Source organism: Paroedura picta, chromosome 4, assembly GCF_049243985.1.
Source record: "Paroedura picta isolate Pp20150507F chromosome 4, Ppicta_v3.0, whole genome shotgun sequence".
Lineage (NCBI taxonomy): Eukaryota > Metazoa > Chordata > Lepidosauria > Squamata > Gekkonidae > Paroedura > Paroedura picta.
In genome coordinates this window covers 134,598,121-134,616,286 of record NC_135372.1, presented here as the reverse complement: position 1 = coordinate 134,616,286, position 18,166 = coordinate 134,598,121, and the positions used below count along the sequence as shown (strand labels likewise).

The 18,166-nt window shown below is 47.1% G+C and overlaps 1 protein-coding gene across 5 annotated transcripts in view; it reads right to left on the bottom strand.

The window, feature by feature from the left end:
- Positions 1 to 18,166, bottom strand: part of PHACTR3 (phosphatase and actin regulator 3) — a 238,914-nt gene that overhangs the window by 99,627 nt on the left and 121,121 nt on the right. For 3 of the 5 annotated variants that reach the window (XM_077335748.1, XM_077335750.1, XM_077335751.1), the window contains 3 exons: positions 9,770 to 9,970; positions 7,413 to 7,677; positions 4,358 to 4,605 (listed from right to left, as the gene is read on the bottom strand). In XM_077335748.1, coding sequence (XP_077191863.1) covers positions 4,358 to 4,605; positions 7,413 to 7,677; positions 9,770 to 9,970 — 714 coding nt within the window. The remainder of the gene's footprint in view (positions 1 to 4,357; positions 4,606 to 7,412; positions 7,678 to 9,769; positions 9,971 to 18,166) is intronic. The other 2 variants (XM_077335749.1, XM_077335752.1) reach the window with 2 other exon arrangements.

Here is an 18,166-nt window from a genome sequence, read left to right as displayed (position 1 = left end):
TCTCTGGTCCCAGGACAAGATAGCTGCCAGCTCAGCTTCTACTTGTAGGAATGTTTCACACTAGTATGGAGACAGATGGGGCCAGGAGTAAATGGTGGGGTGGCAACTGTTGATCACTGGCATTGACAGTTTTATTTCTCACATGTTTTTGTGAACTACAACTGAATTCAAGGGGTCTGATTGGCTGGTTTAACAAAGAATTATCTTATGGCTGTATTTGGATGCTGTGACTCAGTTTACTAATGCAACAGGATTAGCTTTTGCTTATATATTCCCACTGTCATGATGGTAGTTCATAGTCTGACGAAGGGTGCTTGCACTCGAAAGCTCACGCCTTGAATAAATCTTTGTTGGTGTTAAAGGAGCTACAGGACTCTCATTTTATAGTCCCACTGTATACCAAACTGGTCAGATCCCACCTGGACTCCTGTGTGCAGTTCTTGAGGCTTCATTTCAAAAAGGGCAAAACTGAGAGGGTTCAGAGGGGAGCAATGAGGATGATCCAGGGCCAGGGGATCAAACCTTATGAGGAAAGGCTGAGGGACTTGGGAATGTCCAACCTGGAGAAGAGGAGGCTGAGAAGGGACATGACTGAGAGCAAGTTTGGTGTTGTGGTTAAGAGCAGCAGCTTCTAATCTGGCAAGCCGGGTCTGATTCTCCACTCCTCTCTCACATGCAGCCAGCTCCTGATTGGTCCCCTCAGAGTTTTTATCCCGGACTGGTCCCACCCTAACTCCTCCCGAGGAGCCCTTAGTCAATTATTTGCCCTGCGCTGCGGGACGATTTACAGATTAGTACCCACTGAGTGAAGAGCCCTGCAGGGGGCATGAGGAGATAAACAGTCCCTCAGATAGGTGGGGTCCAAGCCCCAGATGACCTTAAAGGTTAAAACCAAAACCTTGAACCTGATCGGGGCTACAACTGGTAACCAATGCAGCTGCCTCAGCACCGGCTGGATACGGGCCCTCCACGATGTACCTGTGAGGACCCTAGCAGCTGCAATTTCAGTACCAGCTGCAATTTCCGGGTCCATCCTGCATTAAGCAGGGGGTTGGACTAGATGGCCTCTATTGAATAGTGGGTTCAATAAGTCGCGGAATCATTGGTGCAGTGAAACATCAGCCCTATATCAAGATCACACCAGCTCACCACATGAACTTATATAGCAGGGGTAGTCAAACTGCGGCCCTCCAGATGTCCATGGACTACAATTCCCATTAGCCCATGCCAGCATTCGCTGGCAGGGGCTCATGGGAATTGAAGTCCATGGACATCTGGAGGGCCGCAGTTTGACTACCGCTGTTATATAGCATCCCTGGGATGGCCCTGCACAAGTTCCCCAGGTTCCAACCAAGGGGATCATTTCAGTGATCCAGTGCAAGATAAATCCTGCCGGCAGAACAGATTCGATTTGATCCTTCCTGCCAGCGATAACATTCAGCTGTATTCATCCATGTTGGAAATGCAGCCATCTATCTCCCTTTGGAGTCTCTCAAGCATCCCTGCCGAACGCAACTCCGACTCCGTATCTCTGAAGGGCGGCCGTCCGTCTTACGAAAAAAGATGAAGAAGGAACGGAAGAAAGAAGGCAAGAGAGCTCTGGTGGGCGCCTTCCTGCATCTTTGAAATACTTCGCAAGAAAGTGCAGAGCCTTCTCAGGCAGTGAGCACAGCGCCCCCCAGTGTCCACAATGAAATACGCGGCTCCTGCAAAACAAACACGGCCGGGGAGGGTCGTGACAGCCCTGCTCTGTGGAAGGCTCTGCGGAGATATCTCAATCTTCTCCCCTGTGGTTTAATTAGCGAATCCCTCGGCCTCGCAGTTGTAAAAGGCATCGTGAGATCTGCCGGCTCCTGGATGCACACTGAGCATGGCCCATTTTTCACATTTAATTAGAATTCTTCCCACAAACACACACACTCCACTTGGGCAGAGCCTCACGGAACAGCTATTATCGGTTTACTAATACTCTGGTTCAGAGTGGTTTCCTGAGATACACGTATACTTATTTTCCACCAGGTGAGCCAGGCAAGGGCCTCAAAATCCAGATACAACCTCCGTAGGGTCGTCAACCCCAGGATGGGAAATGCCTCGAGATTCTAGAGCAGGGGTGGCCAAACGGGGGCCCTCCAGAGGTCCTTGTACTGCAATGACCATGAGCCCCTGCCAGCACCATGCTGGCAGGGGCTCATGGTTATTGTAGTTCGAGGGAATCTGGAGAGTCGCCGTTTGGCCACCCCTGCTCTAGGGTCTCTCCTTTAGATACGAAGCCCTTGTACTCCCACCCACGTGGTGCCGGACAAGCTGGGCATTTGTGATAGGGGAATTACTCTTCCAATCAGGCTTCTCTCTTTCTTTTTGACTGCAAATTTAATGTGAACTGGGATCTACTTGAATTAACATAAGCTCACCTTTTTTGGAATATAATCCTTGGGAGGTTGACTTCCTTCACTTGTACCCTGCTTCTGTTGACTGGGCAATTTCTCCTGTATTAAGTAAATATCCCAGTAGAAGGACTGATGGCTCAGGAGGGTGAGCAGGCCAGGCAGGTGTGTGACAGTGCCCTCCTCCCCGAGTTGTGGGCCCCAGCTGCTGCCCCGCTTGAGAAGCCTTGGGGCTCAGCCACTGCCTACGCTGGCCCTCATACGGACTTAAATTTAATTCAGGCTCTGTACTGTGGATGTCATAATCACAATAGGCATTTGCAGTAGGAGATCTCTATTATTTCTAGACCAGAAGCCTTGAATGGGAGGCCAAGACCCGTATGCTACTACTGAGTCCCTCGCACCAGGGGTAGTCAACCTGTGGTCCTCCAGATGTCCATGGACTACAATTCCCGTGAGCCCCTGCCAGTGTTTGCTGGCAGGGGCTCATGGGAATTGTAGTCCATGAACATCTGGAGGACCACAGGTTGACTACCCCTGCCTCTCACCATTGACCAGTTTCCCACCACTCCAATTACATCTTTAGAGGGGAACCATGTGGTCTGGCTGAATTGTCATCTTCTTTCACAGCAGTGTTGACATGGGAAGGAGTCGTATCCCTCCGTTAATCCATGTGGTTCCTCTCTAGAGACATGGCTGAGGAATGCGAGACTGGTGAATGCCAAACTGCTGTGTTCCTGTAACACAGAATCATAGAGTTGGAGGGGCTACATGGGCCATCTAGTCCAACCCTCTGCTTGATGCAGGATTAACCTCAAGCATTCCTGTTGTTTGTCCGCCAGCTGCTTGAAGACTGCCAATGAGAGGGAGATGGCCACCTCCCCAGACAGCCGATTCCTCCACTAAACTTTTTTTTTACTGTAAAACAAATTACTAATATCCAGCTGGTTCCGTTCCACTCTTAATTCAAACCCATCATTGGACGTCCTGTCTCCTGCTGTCAACAGGAACAGCTCCTTGCCTTCCTCCAAATAACAACCTTTCAAATACATGAAGACCACAATCTTGTCCCTTTTCAACCTCCTCTTCTCCAGACTGAACATTCTCATGTCCCTCAGCAGTTGATCATAAGACTTGGTCTTCAAGACCCTAATCATTCTCATCTGTCTCTTCTGTACTTGCACCATTCTGTCCACAACCTTTCAGAAGTGAGGCCTCCGTACATTGTGCCATAGAGAGAATGCATCCACAATACAGTCTTCCTTACAGAAGTGGGACTTGACCCTAGGTCTCGAAATTACAAATGCCATGCTAACCTGAGGTCATGTAGCCCCTCTCCCTTCACATGGTTTGCCTCCGATGGGCTGCATGCTCGCTTCTTCCAGGGATTCTTAGCCCCCCATTCCCTGCCCCCATTTTGGTTCCCAGGTTGTTCTGATCCCCTGTAGTGTTATCTGGATCCACTTCTGTTATTGTTGTTGTTGTTGTTATTGTTATTCTCTGTTTTGCCTGAAGGCCAGATGGTTGTACCAGCTCATTGGCACTGAGGTGTCAACTTTCAGCTCTGCATTTACTTTGAAGTCAACTCTCAGCTCTGGATTTACTTTGAAGATAAGAAACTGTGTTCCATGCATGCATGGGGAGAAGGGGAAGGGGATTGTTTAAATGAACTCTTGGTTTCTCTTAGTAACTCATTCTTAGCAATGATTTGCTATTGCAATGTGACCTGTAGTGCTCTCTGTGGACTAATAAGCAGCTTCTGGACTTTCGCAAGACATGCCTCAGCATGGTTTGTGTCCTTTGGAAGGGCATCCTGTGCATGGAAGTGCTTGTGACACCTGATTAAGCATGCAGCTCCATTTCCCCACAACCAGTTCACCACGAGCAACTTTACCAAGGAATGCATCTGAATGGAAGAACCAAGTTTACCGGATTAACATTTTAAACCCAGTTCATAATATGGCTTCTCTTACCAGAAATTATGGAGTCGTTCAAAACCTCTTCGTCCTGATAGAAAACAGAGTCATCCTTGATTTCAGAGTTCATGATCAGGTTCTCTTTGTTCTCATCAGACTCCTTCACAGAATTCCGCTTGTTCTCCGGATCGCTGCCGTAGCTCCCTGAAGAGTCCTTCTCTTTGCTGTGCTCTATGCTGGATGTTCTGCACGGGCGGACGTCCACTCGCTTTTTGGGAGATCCTTTGTTTTCCCTTCCATGAAAGCTGGGGATGGAAGACAGAGGACATGGTCCTTCAGGCACCAATAATGTAGCATCATTTGAAGGAAATTATGGCCATGTACATGTTCTCTGAAGCTCAGGGCTCCACAGAAGGCTAGGACGGGTCAGAAGATTATGATATTCAGGAAGGGGAAGCCAAGAATCTACTAATCCTTTACATCTACATCAAAAGCTTGGGCGGTGGTGGGTTCTCCATCTCTGGAAATTTTTAAACAGAGGCTGGAGAGCCATCTGATGGAAATGCTGTGAAGATTCAAGGGGGTGGCAGGTGACAGTGGATGAGCGATAGGGTTGTGAGTGTCCTGCATAGTGCAGAGGGTTGGACTAGATGACCCATGAGGTCCCTTCCGACTCTATTATTCTATGATTCTATTCTATGAAATATCTGGAGACCTTGAAGGTGGAGCCAGGAGTGGAAAGAATTTGGGGTGGGGAAGGATGAGGAAGTGGTGCATGATGGTATGGCGTCCACCCCCCAAAGCAGCTATTTTCTCCAGGAGAACTGATCTCTGTTGCCTGGAGATGAACTATGATACAGTTATCTGTTCAGTTGTGTCCGACCCTTGGTGATTCTATAGGAAAGTCTTCACCACACGTCCCTGTCTCTGACTGCTTCCTTTAGTTGGTTCATGATTCTATGATTTTATGATTCTATGCTTAGCTTCCACAATCTGACCAGATCAGGCCATCCAGGTCAGGACAAAGAAAGGCAGTACATGCTTCTAAAGGAAAATACGGTTCAAATGAAATGGCACCAGTTTGAATATAAGAGTTCTATTCACTCTTGATCCTGTCAATGTCAGGGGGGCATTTTGACAGCCATCGGTTCTGGAGGTTCAGGAGTATATAGAACAGATCCTGTTCAAAGTAGAGAAACCAAACTTGCAGGCAATCTTGGGCTGACTCCCCTCTATTTGCCCTCCAATTTTAATGAGAATTGGATTCTCAGGTCCACATTATGCCCCCCCAAAGAAGGTGCCCCCCCAAAACTGCTTTTTGGTGAAATGACAGGCAGTCACCTTATTGGAGTGCTGTACCTCAGACCTTCTAAATCCTCACCAGGGCAGATAGAGGATTGTCAGCCAAAATTCTCCTGTGGGTTTGGTGTCTCTATCATACTGGGGGTCTGTTTTACTAGTTCATGAATCTCTTGACCCAAACCAGTTAATTTAGCTCCAAAAAGTTCATGATGGTTCATGGTTTGTGAACTGGTCATGCCACGAACCATGAACTGAACTTCATTTTCCCAATTTGCACCCATCCCTAGTTATGATTCAGATCTTCATGCACACAGGCCAACAAGTGGAGCACTCATGTTCTATATTACATTAGGTGTACGGCTCCATGTTTATTCCTGGTTTGCCATGATAACTGGATCCCTATTTAGTGAGCATCTGAATCAAGTCTTTGTTATGGTATTGAGAGGTGATTAAAATTGTCATCTTCCAGGTAGGAAGAAAGAAACAGTTCCTGTAAAGAATCTTCTTTTATTAAATCTGAGCCAGAACGAGATCTGGATATAACCTCATTTTTCAGTGGCTCAATTATATCTACACAAATAAAGAAGAAGAGTTGGTTTTTATATGCCACTTTTCTCTACCTGAAGGAGTCTCAAAGCGGCTTACTTTCGCCTTCCTTTTCCTCCCCCTGTGAGGAATGTGAGGGTGAGAAAGCCCTGATATTATTGAAGAAGAAGAAGAAGAAGAAGAAGAAGAAGAAGAAGAAGAAGAAGAAGAAGAAGAAGAAGAAGAAGAAGAAGAAGAAGAAGAAGAAGAAGAAGAGTTGGTTCTTATATGCTGCTTTTCTCTACCCGATGGAGTCTCAAAGCGGCTTAAATTCGCCTTCCCTTTCCTCTCCCCACAACAGGCACCCTGTGGGGTGGGTGAGGCTGAGAGAGCCCTGATATCACTGCTCTGCCAGAACAGTTTTATCAGTGCTGTGGCAAGCCCAAGGTCACCCAGCTGGCTGCATGTGGGGGAGAGCAGAATCCAACCCGGCTCGCCAGATTAGAAGTCCGCACTCCTAACCACTACCCCAAGCTGGCTCTGACAAAAAAGTTTCCCCACAAGTCTTGTTTCTTAGTTTTACATGTCCCAGATAATATGAGTAAAAAAATCATATATAATACCTATGATAAAACAATACTGCGCCGTCAGTCCAACATTCGATATATAATCTCAGTTGGAAATATTAAAAAGTAGGATATTTTTAACACAAATATAGGGAAGGGATTATCTACAATGGTACAATTCAAAACTAAGAAACTAGACTTATGGTATAACTAACGTTTTTTCCCCATGTAGATATAACTGAGCCACTGAAGAAATTTCATTATTTCGCAAATGAGATTACATTCAGAATATTTTTGGCTCAGATTTAATAAAGAAGATTCTTGATGGGAACTGTTTGCTATTTGTCAGCTTCTTTCTTTTTAGCCATGTGTCATTTGTGGGCCTCTCTATCAACCACTTCCAGGTAGGGCCTGGAGATCTTCCAGAATCACAACTGATATCCAGCTGACAAAGATCAGTTCACCTAGAAAAAGTATTGACCTTGGCGAGCAGACTCTATGGCATTGTAGCCTCCTGAGATCCCCCCTTTTCCTAAACCCTACCATCTCCAGGCTCCATCTCCAAAATCTCCACGTATTTCTTAACCTGAAGTTGGCAACCCTAGAGGCCTTACCAGAACTTCCTAGCAAGTGGGAAGGGTCTCTTGGAGGCATTGTCAGTCTTGGCCCAGGGCAGTTTTGCGGTGCCCAGCACACTCTTCAACTTGTGACGCCCTCACCTGTCCTGCCGATGTTTGGTGGCGAGAGCTCTGTGAAGTTCTTCAATCACTCGGCTGGGAGGTAAAGGCAGGTGGACGGCAGATAGGTGAGGCGAGCCCGTTGGCGTCGTATGCTGTCCTCTGAGGTGGGGATCGGAGACTTTCTGGCCTGAGGGCTGGAAGGGAGCAGCTTGTCCTGAGAGTTGGGAGGAACCAACAATGACATAATTCTTCAAGATGGTGGATGGAGGGGATTTCAAGGCTGGCTCGTCTACTTCACTTCCTGCTGTTAAGAAACAAAATCGCAAAAGGTTGTTAGTTGCTATATGCAAAGGTGGCTTTCTATGTAGGGTTACCAGGCAACTGGCGGGAGGGGGTCATAGCATTGTGGGTGTCCCTGCTTCTCTTCTGGTAAAAAAGCTGGAGGTGAAAATCACTAGGAATCACTAGAAATTCTATGGTAAACAATAGAGTCTCTGGGGATTCCTAGAGATACCCTTTGACACCTCTGGTAAGAACGTCTTGTGCTGCATTTTCTAAAATGCAAACATTTCCTCTGCCCACACCAGAAGGTTTGGCAGCCCTAGGTCCCACTGAGAACCATGCTGAAGGCCTCCCTCTTTTCTCAGTATGCGGCAAATAACACCCCAGGAGGCCATGGTATATTTCAGGGGGGCCCCCACAATAAGTTTCTGAGGGGACCACCAAACTTAACTGCCAGGCTGTCATGATCCTAATCCTAAACTGGGACTGATTGAGGCCTGCAGCCGCCCAAAAGCCTCAAATAAATTAGACTGTGGGCCTACAGTTCCCAGGTACTCTCTGTGCCCTTTGATTGGGCAAAGAAATGGAAAGAAAACTGAAGCCAATCACAAGTAAGACTGTGGTCATTGGGCAAAAAGCATAAAAGGCATTATCATCATCATCTTTTGATGTATAGGCTGACCCACCCTTGCCTATTATGCACGGCTGCTGAAACGGCGGCATGGAGAACAAGGAGGAGGAAGAAGTGAAGCAAACCAATTACGCACGGGACGGAACGCAACGGCGGCAAAACCCAGAGTATCCGATTATGCACGCGGATACTCCGGAGCCACTTCTGGTTGCGCCCTGGTCCCAGGAAGCTCCACTTTCTTCCACATCTCGCTAACGTGGCTTTTTCGGTGGCATACATTGACTCTGCGCCCGGTTGCCACCCGCGGTGTGCATAATTTGTGATTTTAGCCGCCACCATTCCACCCCAAATGTGGACTCCACTCCGTGCATAATGGGCCCCTGTGAGCAGCCTGGAGTAATGGGAAGTAAAAAGGTAGACACCTCTGGCATTTTTGTTGTATTGTTGCCAGCTCTCATTCATTGCCTTGCATTTTACCTAACCCATCTCTGTTATTTAATAAACCCTATTTTTGATACTCTGCCTGGTCTTCATGCTTCACTGAGCCATCCAGGAGGCCAACTTAGCCTGAAGAGGAAGAAGAGAGATATTCTGAACTCTCCACAATTCAATGTATACCAGAGTGGTGGCAGTTCCCCTACACTTCCACCAACAATTCAGGTGTATGCAGGGCTGTTTTAATGCATGGGCAGACTGGGAAGATTTTAATTGTTGATATACCTATACCTATTAATGTTGTAAACCGCCCTGAGATGGGAGGCCAATCTGTCTTGAAATCTGATAATGTAAACAGACAAACAAATAACAAAATGGTATTGCATGTCATCTATCAAATACTTTTACATGTCTGGCACCCAAGGCCGTTTAACATACACAATTTTGTCTTTCTGTATTGTGATTTCATCTGGTCGAAGACCGAAATAAATATATTTGATATCCTATTGATCGGCAATGCAAATTTCTCCCCCCCCCTATAACCACACCGTCAATGATTTTTCACAGGTGTTGTCAGAATACACGATATTCTGGAGGCAAAGACAGAGATCGGGAGACACAAAATCTGTCCAAAATCACTTGGTGGTCTCAGCTCCTCTCACTTCCGAAATATGCCCTATACAGCACATTCTGACACAACTGCTACGGGCATTTCTCCATCCCTGCTCCATATCAGTGGCAGCTAATGACCACACAACATCACAATGTCAGATAAATTGTGTTTAATGTTACAAGAATGGGAGGACTCAACATACGGATGCCATTCTCAGCAGCAGCCTTGGGTCTGCTCCAACATAGAGTCTGGTAGAACAACGTTCAAGGCCAGTAGCACCTTGAAGACCAACAAAGTTTAATTCTGGGCATGTGAGTCTTCAAGATGCCACTGGATTCAAACTATGTTCTGCTGCTTCAGACCAGCATGGCTGCCCACCTGGGCAGAGTCCAAGCCTTAGTCATCAAGGAGCCACTGTGGATGAATGAGCCTCACCTGGTACAATCTTTGAGACTTTGGGTGCCGTCTTAGGTGGTGGTATTGGAAGCGATGGAGGAGGGCTGGGGAGCTGTGCGAGGTTCCTTTCCATCTGGGGCGGTTCTGTGGATTCAGAAAGAAGTAAGGCTTGTGGATTCTCTTCGGAAGCTGGCAGGCTGGCATTTTCTCGCTCGTCTGCGGAAGCGGGCGTCTTCTTGGCTGCGGAGACAGGAGCAGAAGCAGCGGGGTTGGTGGGATGCAAATTTAAGACGGACGACAGCACAAAGCAGGCTGAGCCATAGAGAGATGAAGGAGCAGAGGGGCCCTGTTGCACGCCAGGAAACAGCACCCCCTTTCTAAGATGTGCATAATGAAAATAGTAAATGGCCAATGGACAAAGCCGTTGGTGGGAATTAAACTGGCTGCGGTAACTGAGGAAACTATTAAAGGTTGTGTTGATGAGAATAATGATAATTATATTTTGAATGCTAGATTCAAGTGGGTAGCCGTGTTGTTCTGAAGTAGCAGAACAAAAATAGAGTCCAATAGCACCTTTAAGACCAAGAAAGATTTATTCAAGGTGTGAGCTTTTTGAGTGCAGGCACTCTTCCTTAGACTAAATGAACAACCTGTGCAAGTTGTGAAATTTGCACAAGTTAAGAAACCATGTGAGAATTACTCAATGCACACACACAGAACAATTGAGTGTACCCTGCGAATGGTTTGCATGTGTGTCCATGGTAACTTGCAAACAGGGTTTAGAGTACTTGCCACTGGCCTACCAGTGTTCAGGTAACTTCATATCCATCTTCTCTCTTGTCTCGAAAGCCACTGAGTTAGTTTGCCACCTAATGAGTTGCTGGTAGACTTAACCAAGGCTTAACCCTGAAACCACTTTGGGGAATGGAAGAAGAAGAAGAAGAAGAAGAAGAAGAAGAAGAAGAAGAAGAAGAAGAAGAAGAAGAGTTGGTTCTTATATGCCTCTTTTTCCCTACCCGAAGGAGGCTCAAAGCAGCTTACAGTCGCCTTCCCATTCCTGGCATTCCAATTACACCAAGTGTGCACATGCTTGGGGGCAGCTTTACTGATGGATTAGATCAGATATTCCCAACCAGGGGTCTGTTGACTCCTGGGGGTCCATGGGATCTCGAGGGGGTATGCATATTTCCCCTCCTGCCTTAATGGACTTTGTCACAAGCTAGGGATGTGGCCCCTTTCATTGCCCCCCCTCCCTCTCGTGGCTTCTGTGCCTGGGAGGGGGCGGAGCCTGCATGCCTACTCCCCCCTTACGCCATCTCCTCTCTCTCCCCCCTCAGTTCTGCCTCTTAACTGGGGTACATACAGATGACCCTTAATGGCAGAAATACTTGGATAGTGATATCACTTCCAGGGGGTGTGGCAGGGAGGTGTGGCCAGCCGGCATCATTTCCGGAGTTCCTCAAATTCTGAAAAAATATTTTAGGGGCTCCTCCGTGTTCAAAAGTTTGAAAAGGCTGGATTCAATGACCACCTAAATGTAGAAAGATCAATATTCTCCATCGATGGTAAGGCACAAATAAAAAGCTTCTAATTGTGAGTGGGCGAGTCTGACTTTAATCTCTCCTGTGACGGTACTGTCTCAGAGCTCCAGTGTGTGAGTAAAGGGGGAGGGTGGGTGGCTTATTTGTTTGAAAGCGCCTCTTGTTAAAAGTCAAGCTCTACATCAAAAGCTGACAAATGCAACCTGACAAATCAGCATCTCGAATTTTCTTCCCGCCTGCCAGGGTTAGCAGCTGGCAGGCATGGTGGTGGGTGATTTCTGTCTGGGGGGGGGGAGACAGGCTTGAAAGGGGGGACGGTAGACTGAAATGTGGGTGACGCCAGGGCGGTGGCCCCAATCCGAGTTGCAAACCTCACTCCCTGCAGCTGCTTTTAAAGCAAATGAAACACTTTTGAAGAATAAGATCTGACAACAGGTCCGACTCCAGAGTGACATCCAGCCAGCTGGGCCTTTGCTTTCAAAGAGATTTAAGAGTAGGGTGTAAGAAAGTGACTGAGGTGCTACAGAATCCCTGCTTGTGGGCTTCCTTGTGTGTGTGTGTGTGTGTGTGTGTGTGTGTGTGTGTGGCCAAAATGCTGGACTCGAAGGGCCTCAGGTATGATCCAGCAGGGCTCTTTTGGAGACGGCTGGGAGTAGTGGTTAACCGTGGTCGATTCTAATCTGGAGAGCCAGGTTTGATTCCCCATTCCTCCCCATGCAGCCAGTTGAGTGATTTCAGGCTCATCACAGCCCTGATATTACTATTCTAACTGAGCAGTAATCTCAGGGCTCTCTCAGCCTCACCTCCATCACAGGGTGTCTATTGTGGGGAGAGGAAAGAGAAGGCAAATGTAAGCCCCTTTGAGACTCCTTCAGGTAGAGAAAAGCGGCATATAAGAACCAACTCTTCTTCTTCTTCAGTAATCTCAGGGCTCTCTCAGCCTCACCTCCCTCACAGGGTGTCTGTTGTGGGGAGAGGAAGGAAAGGCAAATGTAAGCCCCTTTGAGACTCCTTCAGGTAGAGAAAAGCGGCATATAAGAACCAACTCTTCTTCTTCAGTAATCTCAGGGCTCTCTCAGCCTCACCTCCCTCACAGGGTGTCTGTTGTGGGGAGAGGAAGGAAAGGCAAATGTAACCCCCTTTGAGACTCCTTCAGGTAGGGAAAAGCGGCATATAAGAACCAACTCTTCTTCTTCAGTAATATCAGGGCTCTCTCAGCCTCACCTCCCTCACAGGGTGTCTGTTGTTGGGAGAGGAAGGGAAGGCGATTGTAAGCCGCCTTGAGAATCCTTTGGGCAGTGAAAAGTGTGGTATAAAAACAGACTCCTCCTCCTCCTGCTCCTCTACTTTGGATCACATCGTGAGGAGACAAGACTCACTGGAAAAGGCCATAATGCTAGGGAAATTCGAAGGCAGCTAGTAAATAATAATAATAATAATAATAATAATAATAATAATAATAATAGTATAGTATATAGTCATATAGTATATAATAATAATATAAATATTACAATAATAATAAAGAGGAAGACCCACACTGAGAGGGATGGACTCAATCAAGGAAAGCCACGGCCTTCAAGTTTGCAAAACACAAGCAAGGCTGTTAATGCTAGGATGTTTTGGAGGTCTTTAATTTATAGAGTTCCCATAAATCAGAATGACTTAATGTATTAGACATTAATGGTGGTGAAACTGTGTCTCTCCAGATGTCCATGGACTACAGTGACCATGCTGGCAGCGGCTCATAGTAATTGTAGTGCATGGACATTTGGGGAGATACAGTTTGGCCAGCGTAAAACAAATTAACTCCCACTCATTTGGAAACCCCTCCCAGGGCTGTTAAGAAACCCCAGGGTTTCATAAAACCCTGGCTGAGAAAACTTAACTTGTTGCATCAGGAATCCCATTTACTGCATGGATCCGGCTCCCCCTAGTGGTCACTGTTATATTTTATTGCTGCATGTCTGGCTTATTTAGGAGCACAATGAAAGTACTTGTAAATAAGCCAGAGACAAAGGAATGGAATATCAAAACAACCACTACAGAGAGCAAAACGTGTGCAGAAAAAAAGGGGGGGATATGCATTATGGGCACATTAGCCATGAAAATAAGGGGAAAGCCCTATGGCTTGTCCTCCTGAATGAATGTTATGTAAAAACACAAACAAAACAAAGATTGCACCCTGGAAACCCTTTGCAATAGATTTTCTTAGACGGATGCCTGCTAATAAAGAGACAAATCCCTCTTCTTTCTTCAAAAACCTCTCTTTTATAAACAAGTTGAATACAAATGGAGCTTCTAATTCATGCCGCTTCATTATCTGTGACCTTTTTCACTCCCCTTTAGGCCCTCTGCAAGAGAAATCTGAAAATATTTCTTCCCTTAAATGCCACACTGTTTTTGCAAAACGTCAAAATCGTGCTCTGTAAGGATTAACAGACTTTCTTGCAAGGCAAATTACAGGATGTACATTTTGTTTTTAAAAAATACAATGCAATCAACGCAGCCCATGGGGAGACAGACAGGACAGGTCAGCAATGGGCACAATTCCAGAGATGCTGTATAACAGGATGGATGCAAATCCTTGGCTTGAAAGGGCCATTAAACAAGAGATGTTAAAGCAGATGTGATCCTTGCAAAAAAAAAAAAAAACTATCCAAAATTGGGCCTCTTGTGGCGCAGAGTGGTAAGGCAGCAGACATGCAGTCTGAAAGCTCTGCCCATGAGGCTGGGAGTTCGATCCCAGCACCCAGCTCAAGGTTGACTCCGCCTTCCATCCTTCCGAGGTGGTAAAATGAGTACCCAGCTTGCTTGCTGGGGGGTAAACAGTAATGACTGGGGAAGGCACTGGCAAACCACCCCGTATTGAGTCTGCCATGAAAACGCTAGAAGGCGTCACCCCAAGGGTCAGACATTGCACAGGGGATACCTTGCACAGGGGATACCTTTACTTTTTATCCAGAATTGAAACCAAAGAGCATTAGAATAGCATGAGAAGAAACAGCCCTGACCTGGGTAGTCCCGGCTAGCCCAGCCTCCTCAGAGCTTGGAAGCTAAGCAGGATCATCCCTGGTCAATCTTTGGATGGGAGACCACCAAGGAAGACAAGGGTTGCCATGCAGAGGAAGGCAATGGCAAACCACCTCTGAATGGCTCTTGCTTTGAAAATCCTATGGGATCTCCATAAGTCAGTTGCAATTTGACAGCAAAAGAAAGAGATGGCAACTCTTGTATTCAAAGCAAAAGGTTGGCATACTGTGTACGGTCCTGGTTACCTCCCTACCTCAAAGCAGATATTATAGCATTGGAAAAGGTGCAGAAAAGGGGAACTAAAACGATTAAGGAGTTGGAACAACTTCTCTATGGAGAAAGACTTTAGTGGTTAAGGCATTTTAGCTTGGAGGAATGGCGGTCGAGGAGTGACATGGTCCGTCTTGGAGGAATGAGTTGCCGTCTGAGGTGCAAACCCTCACGGAGCTCCCAAATTTCTGAAGGACATGTAAGATGGCGCTCTACCACCAAGCCTTTGGTTGAGGCCAGGGCCCACCATTACCATGCAAGGGGGAAACTCAGCCAGACAACCGGACCCCCTTCACCCTCCCTTTTATGCCTGGCCGTGCTTTAATTGCCAGGATAAGGGCATTGGTTCCAATAGGTTGGAATGAGTTTTGAATTTTAAATCTGCACAGGTTTTTAATCCTATTGATGTGAACCCCCCCCCCCCCCGGATGACCTCTGGAGAGGGGCGGCATACAAGTTCAAATATAAAAAAACAAACAAACAGATAAAAGAGTAGAAGAAGGAAGGCAAAAATCCTCAATCCTCGAAGCACAATCTGGCAACTAGTGTGATCGGCCTAGGACATCTGGCTTCCAACGGCAGAGGACTGATTGATCCTGGAATGTTCTCTTCCAGTTGCCCTCCAGAGCCTCACCTCTAGCCCGGTGAAACCAGAACAAAAATCTTCCCTTTGGTGCTTTTGCTGACATCTACAGAACAGTAATTGGAAGGGATGATGATCCTGATGCCTCAAAAAGCACGGCCCCACACATTAACCCCCCCCCCCCAGCCATCTGCAGAGCTACCCCAGCCAAAGTTCACGTGGATTTTGACAGGAGTCACTTTGAACAGGATCATTCAGTAAATCTCACCAAAAGCAGTGATTTAGTCCTGAACACACAGGAAGACATGAAGTTGCCTTGTGGGAAATCAAACCATCGGTCCATCAAGGTCACTATGTTCTAGGATCTCAGCTCTTCAGGATCTCAGGGTCTTTCACCTCATCTCCTGCCTTTAAACTGGAGATGCGGGGGATTGAACCTGGGACCTTCTGCATGCAAAGCAGATCCTCTTCCACTGAGCCACGGCCCCTAATGACTAATGAATCCCATGGATCTGAATGAGGATGCAGTTACTATCTCTAACTCGCTCTGCATCCTTGGGAATCTGTAGAAACAAACATGGGCTCACAAAACCAAAGCCAATGAGAGAATTTCAGCTCAGACAGCAGAGGGCAGCAAAAGGAAGAAAGACACAAAACCAAGGAACTCTTCCTTGTAGGCGCTACAGTAAAAATGTTACATCTGTGCTATACTCATTGTTTTGCTGCCCCCCTCTTTGTCCAAATCCATTCAAAGAGGATATTCAACCAAATGCCTCTGAGCGGTTGTAAATACTAAGATCATAAAGGTAAAGGTAAAGGTATCCCCTGTGCAAGCACCGGGTCATGTCTGACCCTTGGGGTGACACCCTCTAGCGTTTTCATGGCAGACTCAATACGGGGTGGTTTGCCAGTGCCTTCCCCAGTCATCACCGTTTACCCCCCAGCAAGCTGGGTACTCATTTTACTGACCTCGGAAGGATGGAAGGCTGAGTCGACCTTGAGCCAGCTGCTGGGATCGAACTCCCAGCCTCATGGGCAGAGATTCAGACAGCATGTCGCTGCCTTACCACTCTGCTCCACAAGAGGGTCTACTAAGATCATAAGAACACACAAAAAGTCCTGCTGGATCAGACCAGTGGCTCTTCTCATCCAGCATCCTGCCTCACACGGTGGCCAACCAGTTCCACGAGAGGGCCAACACAAAGCAAAGAGGCTGAGGCCTTCATAAGAACAAAGAAGAGCCCAGCTGGATCAGACCAACAATCCATCTAATCTAACATCCTGTCTCACACAGTGGCCAACCAGTTCCTCCGGAGGGCCAGCCACAGAGCATAGAGGCTGAGGCCTTCATACGAACAAAGAAGAGTCCTGAGGGATCAGAACGGTCCATCTAATCTAGCATCCGGTCTCACACAGTGGCCAACCAGTTCCTACAGAGAGCCAACAATGGGGCACAGTGGCCAAGGCCTTCCCCTTCTGCTGCCTCCTGACTCTGGGATTCAGAGGTTTAGTGCCTCTGAATGTGGAGGTCCCCCTATGTCACCATGACCGTCATCAAAAGATTTACCCTCCATCAATCCAGTTCTAGTCTGTCGGGAGAACGAAAAGAAAAGAAAACGTTGGGGGAAAGGAAATGAAATTCTCTTGGTCAACTCTCCCCACCCCATGCACGTTACCCTGCAAAGCAAAAAGTGTATTTTTATCGCACCCCATTTCGGTGGGAACGGCATCGCTCAGCGTAACTGAGGCTATTTTTTCCCCGGCTGTGGTTAATAAATATTTGATGTCTAATCATCATGCATCCACGTTGGAGGCAATGTGCTGTGAAATATCGGCATAGTTTATGGAGGGCATGTGCTGTTGCTTGAGGAAAGCCAGAAGTCTCTCCCCATCAATATTTGATAGTCCCTGCTATAGACACACACTTCATACAGCCCATTCATCGCCCTTGCGCCCGTGAAGCTATTAGCTGGATAGACCCTTGGGGGTGGCGATGGCTTTGCCGCAAGCTCTTCACAGCCTCACTGTTTAAACCTCCACTGCCCAGCTCATTCAGCCGCCATTGCTCTCTAGCATCTCAAACATGAGATGCTTGCAGACTTTGAAACAAATCCTTGGCCCATTGGCTGCTCAGACTGGTAATGGGTAGGGCTGCAAACTCCAGACTGTGAAATATCTCGAGCTTTGGGGGCTGGAGCGTGGGGAGGTGGTGGTTTGGGGGGGAGGGACCTTGACATCCATTCTCCAAAGCAAGACCCTGTGCCAGCTCTATGCTTCAAACGTGAGATTAAGTTCATGCAAGAACACTGAACTGGCCCCCTCCTGCAATGAGCTCTCCACTGGAATAATATAGAAAGAAACAGAGGCAACGGCCTTAAATATTGGTGTGGTAACGGAACCGAAAGAGCCTCTTGTGGCGCAGAGTGGTAAGGCAGCAGACATGCAGTCTGAAAGATCTGCCCATGAGGCTGGGAGTTCAATCCCAGCAGCCGGCTCAAGGTTGACTCAGCCTCCCATCCTTCCGAGGTCGGTAAAATGAGTACCCAGCTTGCTGGGGGGTAAACGGTAATGACTGCGGAAGGCCCTGGTAAACCACCCCGTATTGAGTCTGCCATGAAAACGCTAGAGGGCGTCACCCCAAGGGTCAGACATGACTCGGTGCTTGCACAGGGGATCTTGTTTCTTGTTTCTTGTTTCTTGTTTCTTGTTTCTTGTTTCTTGTTTCTTGTTTCTTGTTTCTTGTTTCTTGTTTCTTGTTTCTTGTTTCTTGTTTCTTGTTTCTTGTTTCTTGTTTCTTGTTTCTTGTTTCTTGTTTTGTTTCCCACCACTCTCGGCAGAACCAGCTTGTGGCAGGTTACAAGAAAGAAATAAGATATAAAGTCCCCTAAAAACCCCGCTAAAATTACAACAATGAACAGAGATAGAGATTCCAATATCTGCATTGGAGGGTCATCTCATGCTCAGCAGTGGGGCAACCAATGGACAAAGCAGTGCTAAATAAAGGTGAAAGGG